Consider the following 22,105-nt stretch of genomic DNA (forward strand, 5'->3'; position numbering starts at 1 on the left):
GCACCCCCCTCCTGGGCCGGCACCCGCCTCCTGGGGGCCAGCACCCGCCTCCTGGGGGCCAGCACCTGCCTCCTGGGCCGGCCCCCGCCTCCTGGGCCAGCACCCGCCTCCTGGGGGCCAGCACCCGCCTCCTGGGGGCCAGCACCCGCCTCCTGGGGGCCAGCACCCGCCTCCTGGGCCGGCCCCCGCCTCCTGGGGGCCAGCTGGGGGTGGCAGACGCAGCAGGCGGCCCACATCCCAGCTCTGGCTCACTCTCACTTCCTTGCCGTGTGAAAAGCAGCTCAGAGGTTTTGAAAGAACAGGGCACACAGCGCTTCATACAGGGTGTCCCCCAGAATGCACCCGCCCGTCAGCAGCTGGTCACTCCCTCAATTTCCACTCTTTTCCAGGTCCCATTGATCTGGAATGTGGGGGAAGCCAAACTCGGCTTTGAACAGAGAATGCTCGCTACCGTGCCCCTGGGCCGTCTGGGGGTCACGTGTACGTCAGACAACATGCACGGACGGAACCGCAGCAGCCGTGACGGGGCCGCACGGACACGGCGCGGACGGTGCCTGACGGGGCGACCCCAGCGCCCAGGCGGAGCGCGCATCGTCGGAACTCAGGTGCTGAAAAGTGTCTCACATTCCTCTACGTTCTATATAAGGACCGGCGTGTCAATCCGAGTGCGGCACATTCCGGAAGCACCCGTGTGGCCTGCCTGAGTCCACACCGCAGAGCAGACAGTCCTCCCAGGAAGCAGGTGCCTCGCCCGCCCCGCAGAGCCCCGCGGCCCAGCGCCCTCGCCTGGCCCACCCCGCACACCAGCGGGCGGCGGGCGGCACCTCACACTGCACCTGTCGCCCATCCTTCCCACCGGCCGCGGGCAGAGCAGAACCAGACAAATGGAGAGAAGTCGCCTCTCATGGTTTCTCTAAACAACTCGCTTTGGAGCAGAGAAAGCAAACTGGAGGGTCCTACCTGGGCAGGCGCGGCCCGGGGCTCCCGCGAGGCGGAGTCGCACTGGCCCTGCGAAGGAGGGGAGAGGCTGTCAGCGGGGACGGGGCGGGAGTGGGGGTGGCTGCGGGAGGCAGGGGCACCCACCAGGCCTGGCCCTGCGGAGGAGGGGAGAGGCGGTCAGCGGGGACGGGGCGGGAGTGGGGGGGGCTGCGGGCACAGCACCCACCAGGCCTGGCCCTGCGAAGGAGGGGAGAGGCGGTCAGCGGGGACGGGGCGGGAGTGGGGGGGGCTGCGGGCACAGCACCCACCAGGCCTGGCCCTGCGGAGGAGGGAGAGGAGCGGTCAGCGGGGACGGGGCGGGAGTGGGGGTGGCTGCGGGCACAGCACCCACCAGGCCTGGCCCTGCGGAGGAGGGGAGAGGCGGTCAGTGGGGACGGGGCGGGAGTGGGGGGGGCTGCGGGAGGCAGGGGCACCCACCAGGCCTGGCCCTGCGGAGGAGGGAGAGGAGCGGTCAGCGGGGACGGGGCGGGAGTGGGGGTGGCTGCGGGCACAGCACCCACCAGGCCTGGCCCTGCGGAGGAGGGGAGAGGCGGTCAGCGGGGACGGGGCGGGAGCAGGGGGGGCTGCGGGAGGCAGGGGCACCCACCAGGCCTGGCCCTGCGGAGGAGGGAGAGGAGCGGTCAGCGGGGACGGGGCAGGAGTGGGGGTGGCTGCGGGAGGCAGGGGCACCCACCAGGCCTGGCCCTGCGGAGGAGGGAGAGGCGGTCAGCGGGGACGGGGCGGGAGCAGGGGGGGCTGCGGGAGGCAGGGGCACCCACCAGGCCTGGCCCTGCGGAGGAGGGAGAGGAGCGGTCAGCGGGGACGGGGCAGGAGCAGGGGGGGCTGCGGGAGGCAGGGGCACCCACCAGGCCTGGCCCTGCGGAGGAGGGAGAGGAGCGGTCAGCGGGGACGGGGCAGGAGTGGGGGTGGCTGCGGGAGGCAGGGGCACCCACCAGGCCTGGCCCTGCGGAGGAGGGGAGAGGCGGTCAGCGGGGACGGGGCAGGAGTGGGGGTGGCTGCGGGAGGCAAGGGCACCCACCAGGCCTGGCCCTGCGGAGGAGGGGAGAGGCGGTCAGCGGGGACGGGGCAGGAGTGGGGGTGGCTGCGGGAGGCAGGGGCACCCACCAGGCCTGGCCCTGCGGAGGAGGGAGAGGAGCGGTCAGCGGGGACGGGGCGGGAGTGGGGGTGGCTGCGGGCACAGCACCCACCAGGCCTGGCCCTGTGGAGGAGGGAGAGGAGCGGTCAGCGGGGACGGGGCGGGAGTGGGGGTGGCTGCGGGAGGCAGGGGCACCCACCAGGCCTGGCCCTGCGGAGGAGGGGAGAGGCGGTCAGCGGGGACGGGGCGGGAGCAGGGGGGGCTGCGGGCACAGCACCCACCAGGCCTGGCCCTGTGGAGGAGGGAGAGGAGCGGTCAGCGGGGACGGGGCGGGAGTGGGGGTGGCTGCGGGAGGCAAGGGCACCCACCAGGCCTGGCCCTGCGGAGGAGGGGAGAGGCGGTCAGTGGGGACGGGGCGGGAGCAGGGGGGGCTGCGGGCACAGCACCCACCAGGCCTGGCCCTGCGGAGGAGGGGAGAGGCGGTCAGTGGGGACGGGGCGGGAGCAGGGGGGGCTGCGGGCACAGCACCCACCAGGCCTGGCCCTGCGGAGGAGGGAGAGGAGCGGTCAGCGGGGACGGGGCGGGAGTGGGGGTGGCTGCGGGCACAGCACCCACAGGCCTGGCCCTGTGGAGGAGGGGAGAGGCGGTCAGTGGGGACGGGGCGGGAGCGGGGGGGGCTGCGGGAGGCAGGGGCACCCACCAGGCCTGGCCCTGCGGAGGAGGGGAGAGGAGCGGTCAGCGGGGACGGGGCGGGAGCAGGGGGGGCTGCGGGAGGCAGGGGCACCCACCAGGCCTGGCCCTGCAGAGGAGGGGAGAGGCGGTCAGCAGGGACGGGGTGGGAGCAGGAGGCAGGGCACCCACCAGGCCCGGGAACCGCCGGCTTCGGAACATGAACCTCCACATGGCGCCGCCTGGGACCCGCTCAGGAGGCCTCTGGGCGCCCGAGGGGAACTGGCTGCTTTGTGCAACCGGACGCTGCAGAGGAAGCCGGTGTCCCCATCGCTAACCGCTGAGCTAGCCCCCCCCCGCCCCCGCCGTCCCACCCTCTGCACGCGCTCACGACAGCCACACAGCCACAGGGTTCGAGCCGAGTCTGCACCCCCAAGGCCGCCCCAGCCTGGGTCTTGGTTTGTGACCTGGGGCAGCACCTGTGGGGGGGGGGGGCGGCGTGCAGTGGCCGGCTGGATCCCAGGGCCTCTCCCTCTGCGAGGACTCGGCCTCTGCATCCTCCTGTGAGCCATTAGCACGCGCCCCCCCTCCCCCGTCTGAACAGACCTCGCTCCTCATTTCCCACCCGTTCCCCCTGTGGCCGGTGAGGTGAGAAGTAGAGGAGGACCAGCAGGTGGCACTGCTGCGCAGGACTGAGCACCGGCTGGGCCAGGGACTCAGGACCGCGACTTCCCTGCTAAGAGGCCTCAGACCGGACTCCCACGCTGCCACGGAGAAGACACCGAGACATCAAAAATCGCTGTTTAAGATGTTGGGTTTTTCCAGACCTTCCTCTGTAGTGTTGATTCTTTTCTTTTCTTTTTTTTAAAAATATATTTTATTGATTTTTCACAGAGAGGAAGGGAGAGGGACAGAGAGCTAGAAGCATCCATGAGAGAGAAACATCGATCAGCTGCCTCCTGCACACCTCCTACTGGGGATATGCCCGCAACCAAGGCGCATGCCTTTAACCGGAATCAAACCTGGGACCCTTCAGTCCGCAGGCTGACGCTCTATCCACTGAGCCAAAACGTTTTCAGCTGCAGTGTTGATTCTTTACGTGTCTTTGGCAGGCACACCCAGTCCACCACACCCCACACACCGACCCACTGCACCCATCTACCCCACCCCACCCCACCCCACTCCATCCCATCCACTCAGGAGACTCCCAGAGAGTCTGTGTCCACAGGCCCCAGAGCCCTGGCCACCAGGAGGGGGCAGCAGAGAACACACCGCCAGGATCTTCCCCTCTGTGCCCCCGGGGCCTCAGGCTGCAGAACAAAATGCCAGTTCTATGCGGGGTCTTGCCTCTCCCTCCAAGGTCCTCCTCCCCCTCTTCTCCCTCCCCTCTCACCTCCTTTTCCTCCCTCTTCCCTCTCCCTTCATCCTCCCCTTCCACTCCCCTTCCCCTCCCAGGACCCCTCAACACCGAGCCGCATCCAGTTTCCTGCCAAAGCCAGAACCGGCCCCAGCAGAAAGCCATTCCCGGTTCAGAGGGAATGGCCTCCTCGGCTGTTTCCAAAGAACTTGAACCCGAGACCCTCCCCGTCCCTGTGGGCAGCTCCAGGGCTGGGGGGAGGGGAGGTCTCACGGCAGGACCTGGACCTGGACCGGCAGTGACACCGCCTTGGCCCCAAGAGGGCGCTGCTGAGACCAGCGCAGTCTGCCTCATGCCCGGTGGAGACGGGAGCCGGTGCCCGCATCATGCTGAGTGCCTGGAAGGAGCCAGGCAGGCGCCCGGGCTGCCAGGACCCAGGCCACACCAGCTCACAGCCATCTGGATTCCTGGGGGGGGGGGGGGGCGCGGACCTGATCCCTGATCCTCTCTCCTCATTGATGCTTCCATCTCTCTCTCCCTCTCCCTTCCTCTCTAAAATCAATAAAAACTTACTTTTAAAACACACCCACAGAAAACAACAAAATGTGTGTGCCCCGGGGACGTGGAATTAGGACGATGGGGCAGCCAGCTGCTGCTGAGCCCCGACAGGCAAGGTGTCGGCCATCATTGGTGTGGGCAGGGCCTCCTCCCCGAAACCTGTGGGGCTCCTTCATCGTCTCCGGCTTCGGGGCAGCGAGCCCTCACGCCAACCCGACCCACGCCGTGCCTCGGCCTCGGCCTCGGCCTCTCCCTTCACGCCAGGACCCGCCCGTGGAGTGGCGGCCTCCCTCAGGGCCTCCCTCAGGCCTCCGCAGGGTCTCCCCCCCACCCCCCCGGCTGGGCTGGGCTGGAGGCATCTGTGTGGGGGCCCTCGGGTCGGCACCGGGTGTGGGAGCAGCTCGCTCTGGCTGTAAAGAGGGCCTGGGTGACGCTGTTTCTCTCTAAGGAAGGCAGCACCAGGGCCTGGGCCAGGCTCGCTCCCCGGAGTAACGACCTCGTTTCCACTTCCTCTTCTGCCCGCGCCTCCCTGTGGGGGGTTTGGGCCTGAACCCCAAAGACGGCCAACACCTTCCTGCATCGGCGTTCAGCAGCAGCCGGCTGCCCCATCGTCCTGGCTCATTCCACATCCTGGCACACACACAGTTTGTTGTTTTCTGTGTGTGTGTGTTTTAAAAATAAGTTTTTATTTATTTCAGAGAGGAAGGGAGAGAGAGAGAGAGAGAGAGAGAGAGAGAGAGAGAGAGAGAGAAGAGAGAGAATGGAAACATCAATGAGGAGAGAGGATCATGGATCGGCTGTCTCCTGCACTCCCCCCTCCCCCCACTGGGGATGGAGCCCACTACCCAGGCCTGTGCACTTGACTAGGAATTGAACCATGACCTCCTGGTTCATAGGTCAACATTCAACCACTGAGCCACACCAGCCAGGCATGTGCACACATGTTGCCACAATAAGCGTATTTAAAGTTTTTCAAAGACAGGAATGGCTTTGTGCTTAAAACCTGGCATCGCACCAGGACCATCCCATTGGGATGCCACGTGGGAAGGCACGGTGTTCTCAAGGAGATGGAGACGCCGATTTCAATCTGAGCCGTGTTAACAGGCACCATGTCAGCCAGCCAGCAGCAAAGGGAGTTCGTTTCTAAAAGCGGGCCTGAGGGGCAGGCCGGCTCTTTCCCTCCGAGGCGGGAGACCAGCGTCGTCCTTCCCGCCGCTCATTAGCGTTCGCAGGCGCTGAAGGGAGCGATGCCGGCACTCCTGGGTGCTGGTGCTTCTCCCGCAAACCCATTACCGCCGGGGGTGGCCGCCGGCGCGCGGGGGGCGCTGGGGGAGGCAGGGAGAGGGCCAGCTCCAGGGAGCTGCTTCCTGTCCGCGGTCTGCGGGAGGAGCAGTGACCAGGCCTCACTGCGCTGAGGATGGAGCAGGAATAAAAACCGTTCTGCAGCCCTGGCCACTGCGGCTCCGTGGATAGAGCGTCGGCCTGCAGACTGAGGGTCCCGGGCTCGATTCTGGCCAAGGGCACAGGCCCAGGTTTGGGGCTCGATCCCCAGTGGGGGGCGTGCAGGCGGCAGCCAACCACTGATTCTCTCTCACCACTGATATCTCTCCCTCTCCCTTCCTCTCTGAAATCAATAAAAAAATATTTTTAAAAAATTGTTCTGCAGCCGCCAGCCCACAGTCTAGAAAACGTTTCATCTCCTTCGCGTCCCCCTGACTGACAGAGATGGGGAGGCGGGGGGCGGGGATTGTGGGGTTACCAGGCTGAGGGCGGAGCCGGGGAAGGCTGCTCACCAGCGACCTCGTGGGCAGCAATGTGGGAAGAGACGAACATGCGTTTTGTCAGAGTGCTGAGCGGTGGGGCCGTGTCACGGCTTCCAGGCCGCTTGGCTTTCTAGTGCCGACACGCAGCCACACGCTCACGACGCAGACACGTCTGAACCCTGAATCCACACGCCCACGCCCTCCCGCGTGGTGACGTCCCCGGGCCCTGGGCCCTGTGGGTACCACGCGGCCTGGGGAGATGTCGGAGCACGAACATCGGAGACAGACATCTCGCGGAGAGCAGGCCTGGCTGCAGGTCCCGTCCCGTCTCTCCTCCCGGACACGGGCCCGTCGGCAGGGGGCGGGCGCTCCGGGAAGGCCATGCTGGCCTGCGGAGGGTCCACGCCAACAGGACTGGCGGGGAGCAGACAGTACAGGGAGGGCCTCGGAGGAGGAACAAGGAATCCGGCGGGAAGGGCTGAGGAGCGCTTATTCTGGTAAGGGTTCAGGACCACGGACAGGGCCCAGGGTTGGCCTATTTGTCTTCATTTTCATCTACAAATAAAAGCAGGGAATTCCAACCAAAGTGTGGATCCTCCCGGGAAGCAGCTGTGGGACTCACTCCCAGGAGCACCAGACCAGGAGAGAGCTCCCGGGGTTTGAAATCGAGGCCCAGAGGCTGCGGCCTCCTCTGAGGCCGGGAAAGGCGCTCGGTGACTATGGCGCGGGCCCCGTGCCTCCGTGGGCTCTCTGCACGTAGCTTCGTCCCCCTTCTCACGGGGCCAATCCAGGCCACGGCACAAAGCCTCCTCTCCCAGTTCCCCGAACCCCAGCCTCCTGCCTCCTGGACCTCTTACATACCGTTCAACGTTCACGTCTGTAACACAGCCCGCTTCTCCCACCCCCTGGCCACGCCCCCTCCCACACGCCCAACTCCTCCCCACCCTGCAGAGCCCTCCTCCGGTGCCCGTTCCTCCTCCAGGAGTCCCCCATCTCCTTTCCCCGCTCAGCCCTCGAACCCCCATCTCCTTTCCCTGCTCAGCCCGCGGCCCAGCTGCACGCCTCCGCGCTGAGCCCACGTGTGCGGGTTAGCCTTGGCCTCCGTTATGTGTGGGTTCCTCGCATTTGAAGCCAGGCCTTGAGCAAGCTGAGGGCTTTGCCTTGGGCTGTTCGACAGGAGCGAGCAGGTCGGACACATGCACGCTCCCGCCAGCCCACGTCTCGCCCAGACGCCTGGCCTGCCACCAGCACGGGGCTGTGCCTCTGCCGGGAGCACGGAGGTTTGTCTCAGGGACTGCAGGACAGGCTGCTGCTGGTCTGGACTCTGTCTGCGCCCAGAAACCTCGTCTCTTGGGAGGTAATGGTGCCTGAGGTGTGTTTCCAACGACGTGTGTCATCAGAGACTAAACTGCCTCCTGAACGAAAACAATTAGCCCGCTAATGAACCAGCTACTGTCACTGTTACCTTCACTCGAAGGAACCAGTTACCAGTTAAACGTGCGCTGCTAATTGCTCGTTGAGGAACGCCATTTTCAATCACTCTCTTTGCCTAAACCTCCCGCCAGTAAAACTCGGGGCCTCTGCCGAGACGCGGACGCAGCACCACGCACGCTTACCGGGAGGGGCTGCGGGCTGGGCGGCCGAGCGCGGGCACTCTTGCCCCACAGGCTGATTGGGGTGAAAGATGTGGATGGGGCACACTGGGAGAGTGATTTCGGGGTGCTCCGCCCTGAGACCCGCCCCCCACAGCATGGGGACCTGGGAACAAAGGGGCCCCGGGGGTCTCTGCTCTGCGGATGCAGCTGAGAGGCACAGGCATCGCCCGCGAACCCACACCCGCAGCGAGTGCTCCCGGGCTGGCGAGGGGCCTGTGCCGGGTCCGCTGGTGAGCAGCACGGCCCCAGTGAGCCCACAGACGGCCCAGCGGCCCAGGGGCGTCGCCTGCCCCTCGTTTCACTCCTGCAAACCGAGAGGGTGTCCGTCCCCCTGCGGCGAGGGGCGGGGGCAGGGGCTCCAAGGCGCCCGCCTCCCCGTGGGGACGCAGCCGCCGTGTGGCCGCGTGCTGGCAGGGCGTGGCGCTGTGGTGCCTGTCTCAGCGGACGGCGCACGCATGCCGACGCGGAGACAAAAGCACTTAGCCAGCGTGACACCGCGTCCAGACAGCGGGTCTGACTCATCGCTCACGGAGGAGCTGCCAGCCACGAGGGCCCGGAGAGACGGCGCAGCCCATTAGGGCGGAAGCCGGTCCGAGCGTCTCCCCGCGTGACAGCCGGGAAGAGACAGAACAGCAGCAATCAGACCTGGAGCTGGGCTCCCAGCTGCCTGTGACTCAGCTCCACGCTGCTTCCTGTCCTCCCTGGACAGCCGAGCAGGCCACGGAGGAGCCTGACGGTCACGGGCACAAATACGCAAGTTGGTTCCACACAGGCTGTAGGAACCTGGGCACATTGTCAATAAGAGCCAGGTCATCGGCAAGCTCAGAGCTGGCGAGCCCAGCGGAGAGCAGGGCACCCGTCACCCCGTCACCCCGTCATGCCGGCCTGTCCCGCCCCGGGTGCCGCTGCCTGGAAGGAATTCTGAACGACCCCTTTCCTGCAGCCTCGGCGTGGCTTCGGGCTCGGCCTTCTCACGTCCACGCTCCCGCGGACAACGCTGGGCACCACGGCTCCCCCTGACCCAGGAGGCCACACGCCCACTGTCCCCACGGCTCCCCCTGACCCCAGTGAGGCCTGGAGCCGCTCAGGGTCAGCCGCACACCCCACTGTTCCCCAGCTCCGGCTCTCTCTGCCTCCATTTCTCCCCCAGGACGCACACTCCCGACAGCGCCCAGCTCTGTCTCCACCTGCGGCCCCTCCTTCTGCAGGCAGCCCAGGCACTGCCACGTGGAGCGGCCCCTGACCCTGATCCCTCCGCTGCCTGGGCTGTGCCCGCCGGGCACTCACGCCTGAGCCCCCTGAGCCCTCACACCAAGCCCCCCAGACCTCACACCTGTGCTATTAAAACACAGGCCACTCCTCTTTAAAAAGCCCGCGCAGCCCTGGCCGGTGTGGCTCAGTGGATAGAGCGTCGGCCTGTGGACTGAGGGTCCTGGGTTCTGTTCCGGTCAAGGGCCCAGGCCTGGGTTCAGGCTGGATCCCCAGTAGGGAGCGTGCAGGAGGCAGCCAATCAATGATTTCGGCCAATCATTGATGTTTTTCTCTCTCTCTCCCCCTCCCCTTCCTCTGTGAGATCAATAAAACATATTTTAAAAAGTAAGATAAATAAAACATATTTTAAAAAGTAAGATAAATAAAACATATTTTAAAAAGTAAGATAAATAAAACATATTTTAAAAAGTAAAATAAATAAAACATATTTTAAAAAGTAAGATCAATAAAACATATTTTAAAAAGTAAGATAAGTAAAAAGGCCGCACACCCAGGTAAGACCTTCACCGCCCCTCCCCCCGGAGCCGTAATGAAATGCGTGCAGTTACCTCCTCCGCGGCCGCCTCTGCGCCTGCGTCTGCGTCCGCGTCCGCGGTGGGCGCGGGGTCCAGGGCCATGTCCTCCTCGGGCGTCTGGGGAGAGGCACACAGGACGGCCGTCAGCAGGCGGGTGATGGCGGGCCGGTGCCGATCCCGAGCTCACCGGACCCGTCAGCACGGAGAGCGTGGCCGCCCGCGCCCGCCCGCACCCGAGCCCCCTGCACCCTCCCGGACAGGCCGCGGGGCAGGGCGATCGGTCAGCGCGGTGGTCCTCAACCCTCCTAACGCCGCCCTTTAACACAGCTCTCACGTTGTGGTGGCCCCAGCCACACCGTTGTTGTGCTCCTTCGTAGCTGTGACTTTGCTGCTCTTCTGGATCGTCATGTAAATGTCTGACATGCAGGATGTCTTAGGCGACCCCCGGGCAGAGAACCACTGGGTTAGAGCCACAAGTGCGCGTGACCAGACCGGCCAATCGGGCGCAGCGCCCACCAGGCTCACCGGGAGCAGCCGGCGGCGTGGGGCACCGGGCGACAGGGCGGCCCCGCCGGCTTCGCTCCGAGGGGGACGGAGTCTGGGGAGGACTTCCGAGGGGTCGTCTCTGCTTGCTGCTCAGGGTCTCAGGCTGTCGTGGGCCAAGCCTCGGTTTCCCCATTGTGCAGTCAGGGCCGCAGCAGCGCCGGCTCCGATGGGAGCCTCTCCCTCGGCCAGCGCCGTCCACAGGAGGCAGGCTCGCTCGGCACGGCTGCGCTCCCCTCTCTGTGGAAACCCCGTGCCCCGCTATCCGGGGGCCTGGCCCCCAAACCATAGTAAACACAAACTGGTATCTCCTCCTCCACAGCAGGACCCTCCCTCAGCGTGAAATCGTGTCGTCTGACTGTCTTAGCGCAGGGAGCACGCACTCGTGCCTGCAGGAAGCATTTAACACGGGGAGAATTAAATGTGTGGGCCTGCGGTGGGAATGGGAAACAAGGCGAGCATCAGGGCCTGGGTTTGTGCCGGTTCAGCCAGTGACGGAAGTCAGCCGTTCTCCCATGCAGGGTGCGGCTGCCAAAGCACCGGCCCCGGGGAATCCGGTCGGTCTGTCGGTCACTCTGGGAACTCCTCCTCCAGGAAGTGGGTCTGTGGGCCGTCTGTGATGCACCCTGAGCACAGTGCCTCCGTTTCCCCCCTTACTCCCCAACCAGCGCTGGCCAAGGCAGCTGATCTGGATGTTCTGCCCGTACCCCGAATCTCCCGCCCCCTCAGTCCCCCTCGGCCCCCTCAGGCCTCCGTGAGGGCCAGGCACTGGGAGCCCCACTGTGCAGGCTGCTCTGCTCCCCTTCCCTGCAGCCGGCGGAGTTTCCTCCCCCGGGGCCACTTGTTGAAGGAAAACCCGGGATGCGGTAACCCGGCAACGAGGGGAGGCAGGCTGAGCGGGCGGCGAGCTGCGCCTCCTCCCATTCATTCGTCCATAAACACGTCTGCACCCGCTCCGTGCTGTGAGCGTGTGTACACACTCACACGAGTTTGTGTGTGTGTCTGTGTGCACACGCATGTTTATAACAGCGTGCACCTCCATGCACGTGAGGTGCCCAGGTCCCTGCGCAGACGGCCGCGGTCCACGGTCCACACCCCCCGAGCTGCGGCAGGTCCCCAGGCTGAGGAGTGCACCCCCGCACGCACCTCGCTCTCCATGGGCTCCACCTCGATCCTCTTCCATAGCTCCAGCAGCTGTGCGATCGGCATGCCGGCAAACTTTCCCTCCGGCCGCGCTGACGGGCGGGAGGAGACGGGGCCGGGCCGGAGGGGCCCGGGACGTCAGCGCTGACGGCGGAGTGGGCAGGGAGCCCAGTCCTCAATATGGCTGAGAGCGGGCGTGCCTCCCGCCACCCAGGCTCCCGGCCGCGGCCGCTGCTGCTCCCAGCTCCCGGCTCCTCCAGCTGCAGGCGAAGGAGCCGCAGCTGGAGACCCAGCCACGACCCCGTGAGAGCACGCGAGCTGGCAGCATCCGGTCACCCCCCACCCCCCATCGCCTCCCCCTACTATTTACCTTACTTGGCTCGGAAGGAGGGGTGAGAGTTGGGTCTGAGGATGCTGCTGCCATGGAAACTGCCTAGCAACCAAGGGCTGGGGGAGGGGCGGGAGGAGGGAGGTGCCCTGCTGCAGGCTCTGCCCTTCTCCCTTCCGGCGTGCACGCACACGCATACGCACACGCATAAGCGCACACACACACACACACACCCTCTCACCCACACACATACTCTTACACGCTCACATACAAACATGCATGCTTCGCACAACACATGCACAACACACACATTTATGCACACCCACTCACATACATACACACACATTCACACACTCATACACACACGTGTGCATAGACATTCACACACACACACACACACACCCTCCCTTCCTTTGCCAAGGGCCTCCCTAAGCCGGTAGGACCCCGTTTGCCGGTCAGGAGGGGCAGGCAGGAAGGACGCGGCCAGGGGCCCTGGAGGGGCTTCCTGTGCCCCCATCGCAGCCGAGGGCGGCCGCAGCGGCTCTGCCGCCAGAAGCCCAAGCCTCAGCCAGCGCCGGTGGAGAGGCCCAAGGCCGGGGGGAGGCGTGGGGCCGGCGGGCTCTTCCCCAGGAGCCGAATGCTGGGGAGCTCGGCCCTCAGGCAGGTGCCGAGCCACAGAGCCGCCTGGGAGAGCGTGCGGACAGGCAGTGCAGTGGACTCTGCCCGCTCCCCGTCTGCGAGGCAGGACCAGCTTTGGTGAAAGGATCTTCACGTTTCCCAGGGCCCGGGAAGGGGCCACGTGGGCCGCCGGCTTCCTCACTCTCTTCCCCACCCAACGTGGCTCACACCCATCCCACAGGCGAGAGCGCCCCCCCACGGGCCCAGGCGGCAGGCAGGCCGGACGGCTGCCTCACGGGGACGCCCTCGGGTCTGACGGGGCCACTCAGAGCACCGCCTTCTGGGGAAACTCCCTGCTTTTCTCTTCTGTCTCTTGTCTTCTTCCTCACCCCGCCGGCCTCAGGTGGACGGCCATGCAGACCTCCCGCCCCAGAGCGTGCCTGAGCTCCGTCCTCCGGGCGCAGTGCCCACTAACAGCCTCCTGCTCCCCCACCGCTCTCTCACGGAGCAAAACATCGCGGAAAGCGCTTCCTGCCTCTGACTACTTCCATCCCCTTCTTTCCATCTTCATAAAATCACCGAGAATCTGCCCTGGTGGGTGTGGCTCAGTGGATGGAGCATCAGCCTGCGGACGGAAGGGTCCCGGGTTCGATTCCGGTCAAGGGCATGTGCCTTGGTTTCGGGCACATCCCCAGTGGGGTGTGTGCAGGAGGCGGCTGATCGATGTTTCTACTCTATTCCGCTCCCTTCCTCTCTATAAAAAAATTAATAAAAATATATATTTTTAAAATCATTGAGAAATCTAGTTTATTAGCAAAAACAAAACAAAACAAACACACACACACACACAAAAAAAAAATCCACTAAATTTAAAAAATAGCCAGAATCTCAGATACTTTGTATTTAGCAAAAACAAACAAAAATGAGAGCGGACTCCGCAGCAGAGTCCCCCTGGTGCTGATTTGAGGGCGTCCCTGTGTGGGGTCGGATGTGAGCAGAGGGGCCGTGGCCGGCTCAGGTCACAGGTGGAGGGCCCAGCACCCGTGAGGCCACAACAGAAAGCGGGGTCCCTCCCCCTGGGGCGACCTTTCCCCCTAGCTTATCGCAGTCATGCGGTTTGGGTAGAAACATCCACGATGAGAGAATCATGGATCCCTGCCTCCTGCACGCCCCCCACTGTGGATGGTGCCCACCCCCGGGCATGCGCCCTGGCCGGGAATCAAACTGCGACCTCCTGGTTCCTAGGCTGACGCTCAGCCGGAGCCCCACCTGCTGGGCTATAGTTGTCATTTCTCAAGATGAGGCCCCTCTGGAGAGGGGTGGTCCCGTTCAGTACAACCAGCGTCCTACCGGGGCCGGCCATGCCCCCCTGGGCCCTCAGCCCCCGCCCCAGAGGGACGCCCTGCGGTTTCTGGCTCCGCACCACTCCTGGTGCTTTGCTGCAGCCGCTGCAGGACAGGGAGGGGGAGCAGGGAGCTGAGGACCAGGAGGGGGAGCTGAGGACGGGGAGGGGGGAGCTGAGGAGGGGGAGGGGGAGCAGGGTGCTGAGGAGAGAGAGGGGGAGCAGAGGACGGGGAGGGGGAAGCTGAGGACAGGGAGGGGGAGCAGGGAGCTGAGGACCAGGAGGGGGAGCTGAGGACGGGGAGGGGGAGCTGAGGACAGGGAGGGGGAGCAGGGTGCTGAGGATGGGGAGAGGGAGGGGGAGCAGAGAGAGAAAGGGGGAGGGAAGCTGAGGACAGGGAGGGGGAGGGGGGAGCTGAGGAGGGGGGAGGGGGAGGGGGAGCAGGGTGCTGAGGATGGGGAGAGGGAGGGGGAGCTGAGGACGGGGAGGGGGAGGGGGAGCTGAGGAGAGGGAGGGGCAGGGGAGGTGAGGATGGGGAGGGGGAACAGGGTGCTAAGGATGGGGAGAGGGAGGGGGAGCTGGGGACAGGAGGGGGAGCTGAGGACGGGGAGGGGAGCTGGGGACGGGGAGGGGAGCTGAGGACGGGGAGGGGAGCTGGGGACGGGAGGGGAGCTGAGGACGCCCAGGCGGGGCCGGAATAGAGGGCCTGGGAGGCGGGCTCCCGCAGAGGCTGTGTGGAGACCCCGTCTGCAGGTGCCAGGCTCCGGCCGCACCGTGTCAGCCGGCCACGGTGACACTGCAGGTGTCACCATAGCGGTGCCCAGGAACCGCCGCCCAGGAGCCCAGGCAGCACGGTTGGAAAGACACCGAGGTGACTGCACCACACGCCCACCCCCAGGTCCGCAGGAGCCCACTTCCTCCAGCGCGGCCGGCCGGCCGAGCGCACCTGCGCTGCTTCCGGGGGCTGCTCAGCGAGGCTGAGCAGTGAGGCTGTCGGCGGGCGAGGAGGTCCCAGCGAGGGCCTGTGAGGGAGGAGCGTGCCGCCTTCTCACCCCTCATGCCGAGGTCAGCCAGGCCCCGCCGGTCCGGGCCCCCCACCCCCCGCCCCCTGCCAGCCAGGCCCCCGCGGGCGGGAAGGGTCTCCCTCTGGGGAAAAACAGCCCAGCCTGAGCCTCAGGCTGGAGACAGGACACACGCACGCGCTCACACACACAAGCACACACACGCACATGCATACACGCACACGCACACGTATGTACACACACCCACACATGCACGCACCCTTCAGGAGTGAGGATGTGAAATCTCTCCAGCTTCCTGCTCCAGCGCCCCCAGAGCTCAGCACCTCAGGCAGGAAGCTCCCGGGACACGGCCTCTGGCCTCCAGACCCGGAGGCAGGGCCGGCAGGGCCGGCAGGGCCTTTCCCGGTGCGGCTCCCGGGCAGCAGCTGTCACCGGGCCTCTGCCGGTTCATCTCACCCAGCCTCCGCCAGACCCGTCTGTTCCCAGGTTCCCCTCCGCCTCCCGAAAGCTGACCACAGCTGCTGCCCAGTACCACGCCCACCGCAGTGGCCCGGCCGGCCCAGCCCAGCGTGTCCCACCCGCTGGGCCTCGTCCCAAAGGCACCGGCATCCTGTGGGCCAGGGGCTGCCGCTGGATCCACGTGGTGACCACGGCCTTCGGGAAAGAGGTGGAGCCCGGCCAGCGTGGCTCCGTGGTTGAGCCTTGACCTCGGAACCAGGTCGCGGTTCGAGTCCTGGGCAGGGCATGTGCCGGGATTGCGGGCCTGGTCCCCGGTGTGGGGCGGGCAGGGGCAGCCCATCCCGGATTCTCTCTCATCGCTGTTTCTGTCTCTCTCCCTTCCTCTCTGACATCGATAAACATAGATATTTTTAAACATGGGAAGGTACCCCGTGGGTAATAAATGAACAAACAGGACTGGCCCCCCGGCAGCGACGCCATCGCCGTGCCCGGGGGTCTCGGAGGGCGTTGACGTTCCTCTCGTGGGCCCGGTGACAGGGCAGCGGCAGGCCCAGGCGCAGCGTCAGCTAACACCCGACCAGCACTGCCCCTCCGCCTGGGCGGGCGGGATATTTGTAGGACCATGGCCACAGACCTGACCCCCCGGAGCCCGGCCTGACCCCTCCCCACCCCCCGGAGCCCGGCCTGACCCCCCTCCCCACCCCCTGGAGCCCGGCCTGACCCCCCTCCCCACCCCCCGGAGCCCGGCCTGACCCCTCCCCACCCCCCGGAGCCCGGCCTGACCCCTCCCCACCCCCCCGGAGCCCTGACCTGACCCCTCCCCACCCCCCGGAGCCCTGACCTGACCCCTCCCCACCCCCCGGAGCCCTGACCTGACCCCTCCCCACCCCCCGGAGCCCTGACCTGACCCCTCCCCACCCCCCGGAGCCCGGCCTGACCCTCCCCACCCCCCGGAGCCCTGACCTGACCCCGCCCCACCCCCCGGAGCCCGGCCTGACCCTCCCCACCCCCCCGAAGCCCGGCCTGACCCCTCCCCACCCCCCGGAGCCCAGCCTGACCCTCCCCACCCCCCCGGAGCCCGGCCTGACCCTCCCCACCCCCCCGGAGCCCGGCCTGACCCTCCCCACCCCCCCGGAGCCCTGACCTGACCCCTCCCCACCCCCCGGAGCCCGGCCTGACCCTCCCCACCCCCCGGAGCCCAGCCAGGACGAGGAGAGGAGAGCAGAGACACCTCTGGGCCGGCAGCTCGGCTCCTGTGGGTGGAGCTCCCTCCCGGGAAACACGCGTGTGGGCATGTGAGGCGGGCCTGCAGCCTCCATCGCTTTGCTGTCGCTTTTCTTTGGAAACAGCCTTTGTCTCGTGTCGGAACGCTGCCTTCCCACAGCGCGCCCACGGCCCAGCGCCCGCGCCTCCTCCCCCGCAGAGCCAGGCGCCCTCTGGTGGCGTGGACGGCGCTCCCCGGCCTGGCCCGTGACGGCTCCCGGCTCGCTCCTCAGAAAGGCTCCGAACGACCCTGAGAGCCGGAGGACAGGGCTTCTGGGCTCCAGAGCCGGCCGGGTGCGCGGTGGCCAGCAGGACCGGCCCGGCCGGACGCTGCCCTCGGGGCCGGGGTCTGGCCGTGCCCCCGGAGTCGGGCTGTTCACGGGAAGACAGGGCGTGGTGCTCTGACCTCCCTGCACCAGCTCCCTCCCGGGACCCACAGAGGCCCGGCCGGCCTGCCATGCCATGCCCGAGCCGAGACCATCTCCCCCAAACACGGGGGACGGCGGCGGGCGGGCGGGCGAGGGGAGCTGTCCTCTGACCTCGCGCCCGGGCTCTGCTGAGACGCCCTCTGCGAATGGTCGCCCTGCCTCCCGGTCACCCTGTCCCGGTCTGACTCTTCGTGTCCTCGGGGAGAGACGGCTGGTGGGAGCTGCTCCCGCAGGAGCCGGCAGGCCTGCCCGTCACTCCCCAGGCCCCGTGCAGAGCGGCCTGCCGAGCGCTGTCCCGGCGCCCAGGTGCCCACCCTCGGAGCCCCCGGCCTCACACAGGAAGGGGTGGGAAACCCCGTGCCTGGAGGGTGTTTAATCCTCACTCAGAGGCGAGGATCCTTCCTCCATTGACTGCTGGAGAGGAAAGCATGCGGGAGCGGGGAGAGGGAAACATCGATGTGTGAGAGACACGTGATCATTTGCCCCACGATTGCCTGCCCTTGACGGGTACTGAAGCCGAGACCCTGTGGTCCGTGGGCCGATGCTCTAACCACTGAGCTCACGGCCGGGGCGCCACACGGTTGTTAAATGTGAAGCCACGGGCCTGGGTCTCACGGCCCCTCCCTCTAGCTGAGGCCTGGGTCGGCCGGGACGGGCTGCGGTGCAGGACGGAGGGGCGGGGGAGCCAGGGGAGCGAGCTGAGCTGCCCCCTCTGCAGGCTCAGGACTCACAGCTCGGTCCTGTCTGCCTCCCGCCCCCTGTGCACAGCCCTGACCGGGAGGGGACGGAGGAGGGGAGGGGGCCCCGGAGGGGGTTCCGTGGAGCTGACGCCGCCCTCGCTCTGGCCACGCGGACGCCCACACGGAGCAGGGACAGCTGGCCTGACCCCGGGCGCTCGGCTTTGTGCACATCCAAGGCCGCCCGGGCTGAAACCATGGCGACGGCGAGACCGGGCAGCCACTCCTCAGGGAATGGAAGAGGCCGACAGAGGGGGACACGTGGGTCCCAGCAACGAGGGGACCTGCCTCCCGGGCCCCCCCCTGCCCAGCACGGTGCGCGGCCCGGTACACTGCCCCTCAGAGGACCTGCACGCCCCTCCGGTGGCACCGAGCACTGGGGCCCACACCGCCCTGTCCCCTCCGAGCACCGAGCACCAGGCCCACACCGCCCCGTCCCCTCCGAGCACCGAGCACCAGGCCCACACCACCCTGTCCCCTCCGAGCACCGAGCACCAGGCCCACACCGCCCCGTCCCCTCCGAGCACCGAGCACCAGGCCCACACCGCCCCGTCCCCTCCGAGCACCGAGCACCGAGCACCAGGCCCACACCACCCGTCCCCTCCGAGCACCGAGCACCAGGCCCACACCGCCCCGTCCCCTCCGAGCACCGAGCACCAGGCCCACACCGCCCCGTCCCCTCCGAGCACCGAGCACCGGGCACCAGGCCCACACCACCCGTCCCCTCCGAGCACCGAGCACCAGGCCCACACCGCCCCGTCCCCTCCGAGCACCGAGCACCAGGCCCACACCGCCCCGTCCCCGCCGAGCACCGAGCACCAGGCCCACACCGCCCCGTCCCCTCCGAGCACCGAGCACCAGGCCCACACCGCCCCGTCCCCTCCGAGCACCGAGCACCAGGCACTGAGCACCAGGCCCACACCACCCCGTCCCCTCCGAGCACCGAGCACCGAGCACCAGGCCCACACCGCCCCGTCCCCTCCAAGCACCGAGCACCAGGCCCACACCGCCCCGTCCCCTCACCAGGCCCACACCGCCCCGTCCCCTCCGAGCACCGAGCACCAGGCCCACACCACCCCGTCCCCTCACCAGGCCCACACCGCCCCGTCCCCTCCGAGCACCGAGCACCAGGCCCACACCGCCCCGTCCCCTCTGAAGGCACCGAGCACCAGGCCCACACCACCCGTCCCCTCCGAGCACCGAGCACCAGGCCCACACCACCCCGTTCCCCCCGAGCACCGAGCACCAGGCCCACACCGCCCCGTCCCCTCCGAGCACCGAGCACCAGGCCCACACCACCCCGTCCCCCCCGAGCACCGAGCACCAGGCCCACACCGCCCCGTCCCCTCCGAGCACCGAGCACCAGGCCCACACCACCCCGTCCCCCCCGAGCACCGAGCACCAGGCCCACACCGCCCCGTCCCCCCCGAGCACCGAGCACCAGGCCCACACCACCCGTCCCCTCCGAGCACCGAGCACCAGGCCCACACCGCCCCGTCCCCTCCGAGCACCGAGCACCAGGCCGACACCGCCCCGTCCCCTCCGAGCACTGAGCACCAGGCCCACACCGCCCCGTCCCCTCCGAGCACCGAGCACCAGGCCCACACCACCCCGTCCCCTCTGAGCACCGAGCACCAGGCCACACCACCCATCCCCTCCGAGCACCGAGCACCAGGCCCACACCACCCCGTCCCCTCCGAGCACCGAGCACCAGGCCCACACCGCCCCGTCCCCTCCGAGCACCGAGCACCAGGCCCACACCGCCCCGTCCCCTCCGAGCACCGAGCACCAGGCCCACACCGCCCCGTCCCCTCCGAGCACCGAGCACCAGGCCCACACCGCCCCGTCCCCTCTGAGCACCGAGCACCAGGCCCACACCGCCCCATCCCCTCCGAGCACCGAGCACCAGGCCCACACCGCCCAGCACAGGGCTGCCTGGTACAAAGCCTCGGGGTGGAGAGCCGTCTGCCCCGGAGTGCCCTCCCCGCTCTCTGCAGGGCCCGCCCACAGCAGAGGCTGGCAACAGCTCAGCCCCAAGCGGAGGGGGCTGCTGGCTGTGGGCAGGAAGTGGCTCCGAGGCACCCGCTGTCGGCACAGAAGGGGGGCATCGCCCTGAGGCAGAGGCTGCCGCTCCTTCAGCCTGGCCTTCGCAGCGGCAGCACAGGGACAGGAAGTGGGCCCAGCTGGTGCTTGCACGGGTTCTGACGCGTTTCCAACGCCCGCAGCCTCGCTGCGCCCTGAGCAGGGGCTGAGCATCCGTCGGTCCCCAGGTGCCAGGGCAGGGTCCGTGCAGGCTCGCTGTGGGAATTAATAAGATCCGGTGTGAGGCACCGGCTAGGACGCAGGCCCCAGTACGCTGTGATTCACATGGAACACAGTGTGGCCGTGCACCGGAACCCCAGCTGGGAGGGAGCCGCTCGTCCCGAGCCCGACGCAGACAGGAGGAGGACAGGCGTGAGGGAGCCTGGTCCACCCGGGAACAGCCTGGGGCTTCCCGATGGCGCGGGGCGGGCGGCCCAGCTGCCGCCGTTTGGTTCCTGTGTTCTGGGGAGACCGTTCGGGGCGGGAACAGCCTCTGCGGGGGGACGGAGCCCAGCCAACAGGAGCTGAGTGGGAGCCTGATCAAACCGTACCTGAAGGTGATTCTCAATTACTCGGGCCTATAATACCCTTCTTTTTGTATTTTTAAAAATCTTTATTGTTGAAAGCACTGCATAGGTCCTCCTGTACCCCATTGACCCCCTCCAGCCCGCCCTCCACCTGCCCTATTGTCCATGACCACGGGTTATGCACGTGTGCACACAAGGTCTTTGGTTGATCACCTTTCACCCACCTGCCCTGCCCCGCCTTCCCTCTGAGATTCTCAGTCTGTTCCATGCTCCCATGCCTCTGGATCTAGTTTGTCCATTGATTTTGTTCATTAGATTTCACCATAAATGAGATCATGTGACGCTTGTCTTTCTCTGACTGGGCTTATTTCACTTAGCACGATACTCTCCAGGCCCCTCCAAGCTGTCTCAAAGGGCGAGAGATCCTTCTTTGTTGCTGTGCAGTATTCCGTGGTGTGAATGGCTTTTTATCCACTCGCCTATGGTGGGCCTGGGCTGTTTCCGGATCTTAGCTCCCGCCCATGGTGCTGCTGTGAGCACAGGGTGCGTAGTCTTCTGATGGTGCTTCGGGTCTCTTAGGATACAGCCCTAGAGGGGGGATCCCTGGTTCGGACGGCAGGTCCGTATTTAGTTTTTTGGGGAAACTCCAGACTGCCCTCCTCAGTGGCTACATCAGCCTGCATTCCCACCAGCAGGGCACAGGGCTCCTTTCACGTGTAAAGACACCTCCCATGTTTTGTCACTCATGACTATAAGGACCCATGTGACAAGCATGTGTGTGGATCCTGTTTCCGGGAACATACGTGTTTGCGTCCACTTTGGGGAAACGCGTTGGAAGGCAGAGGGACCGCTGTGGGTGTGATCACAGATCATCGTCACCAGCTCCAGGCCCTCTGGCTGGTGCCTTCCCTCGGGTCCTCCCTCCTCAGGGAATGTCCCCCCCGCCCAGACCCCATGGCCCAGGGGGCCTTCAGCAGCGTTAACCCTGCCCATCACCTGGACCGGGAGCCGCTGCCCACCCAGCACCTGCTGCCTCCCACCCCCAGTCCCCCACCCCCGCTCCGGCTGCGGCTCCTCCCGTCCGCTCTGACCTGCAGCCCACTCGGGAGACACCAGGCACCTTTCCAGCACCCGCTAGCCCAGCGGCTGGGCCGGCACTGCGGCCGCTCGAGCAGTGACGTCTGGGGGGGCCCAGAACGCACCCCGACTATCCAGAGAGCAGAGCAGTGGCACGGGCCCAGCCAGGCCAGCCGGCCCGGTCACCACGTGCTGGGACACGGGCCTGCGCCCTGCAGCCCCCCGGACCGCGTGGGGTGACCTGGGAGAGGGCCCCCCACGATCCAGGCACCTTGCTCCTATGCGGGTGCCTGGCAGCGGGCCCCGAAGGCCGGCCACATTGGACCCCGGTTTCCAAGGACTGACTGGCCGATGGCCCGGAGGCCCAGGCCTCTGACAGAGGAGGGGCCTGAGTGCCTGGCCTTCGGGTTAGAGAGCAGGGCAGCGCCGTGCCCGCCGGGAGCCGCCTGGCACCTGCGACCACACCGGTCCCTCTGGAGGGCGAGACTGCAGCCCTCGGACCCGCGCCCGGAGGGACGCTGCGGGGACGTGTGGCCACCTCTGGCCTCGGGGACCGGGAACTGTCCGCCCCGAGGCGGGCGGGGACGGCCCCGCTTGGGAGCCGGAGCCCAGAGGAGCCCGTGCCGCGGAGGCAGCCCGGAGGGGCCCCGGCGCCCGGCGGAGACACGCAGAG

The 22,105-nt window shown here is 67.1% G+C and overlaps 1 protein-coding gene across 1 annotated transcript in view; it reads right to left on the reverse strand.

Annotated features, from left to right (window-relative positions):
• Positions 1 to 11,706, reverse strand: part of RPS6KA2 (ribosomal protein S6 kinase A2) — a 71,497-nt gene extending 59,791 nt beyond the window's left edge. Inside the window, exons 1-3 of the mRNA XM_045577098.1 lie at positions 11,553 to 11,706; positions 9,897 to 9,980; positions 961 to 1,008 (exon numbers count right to left, since the gene is read on the reverse strand). Of these exons, the coding sequence (XP_045433054.1) occupies positions 961 to 1,008; positions 9,897 to 9,980; positions 11,553 to 11,615 (195 nt within the window). The 5' untranslated portion in view covers positions 11,616 to 11,706. The remainder of the gene's footprint in view (positions 1 to 960; positions 1,009 to 9,896; positions 9,981 to 11,552) is intronic.
• Between the last annotated feature and the right edge of the window lie 10,399 nt (positions 11,707 to 22,105).

The sequence above is a fragment of the Pipistrellus kuhlii genome, unplaced genomic scaffold (assembly GCF_014108245.1).
Source record: "Pipistrellus kuhlii isolate mPipKuh1 unplaced genomic scaffold, mPipKuh1.p scaffold_m20_p_82, whole genome shotgun sequence".
NCBI lineage: Eukaryota > Metazoa > Chordata > Mammalia > Chiroptera > Vespertilionidae > Pipistrellus > Pipistrellus kuhlii.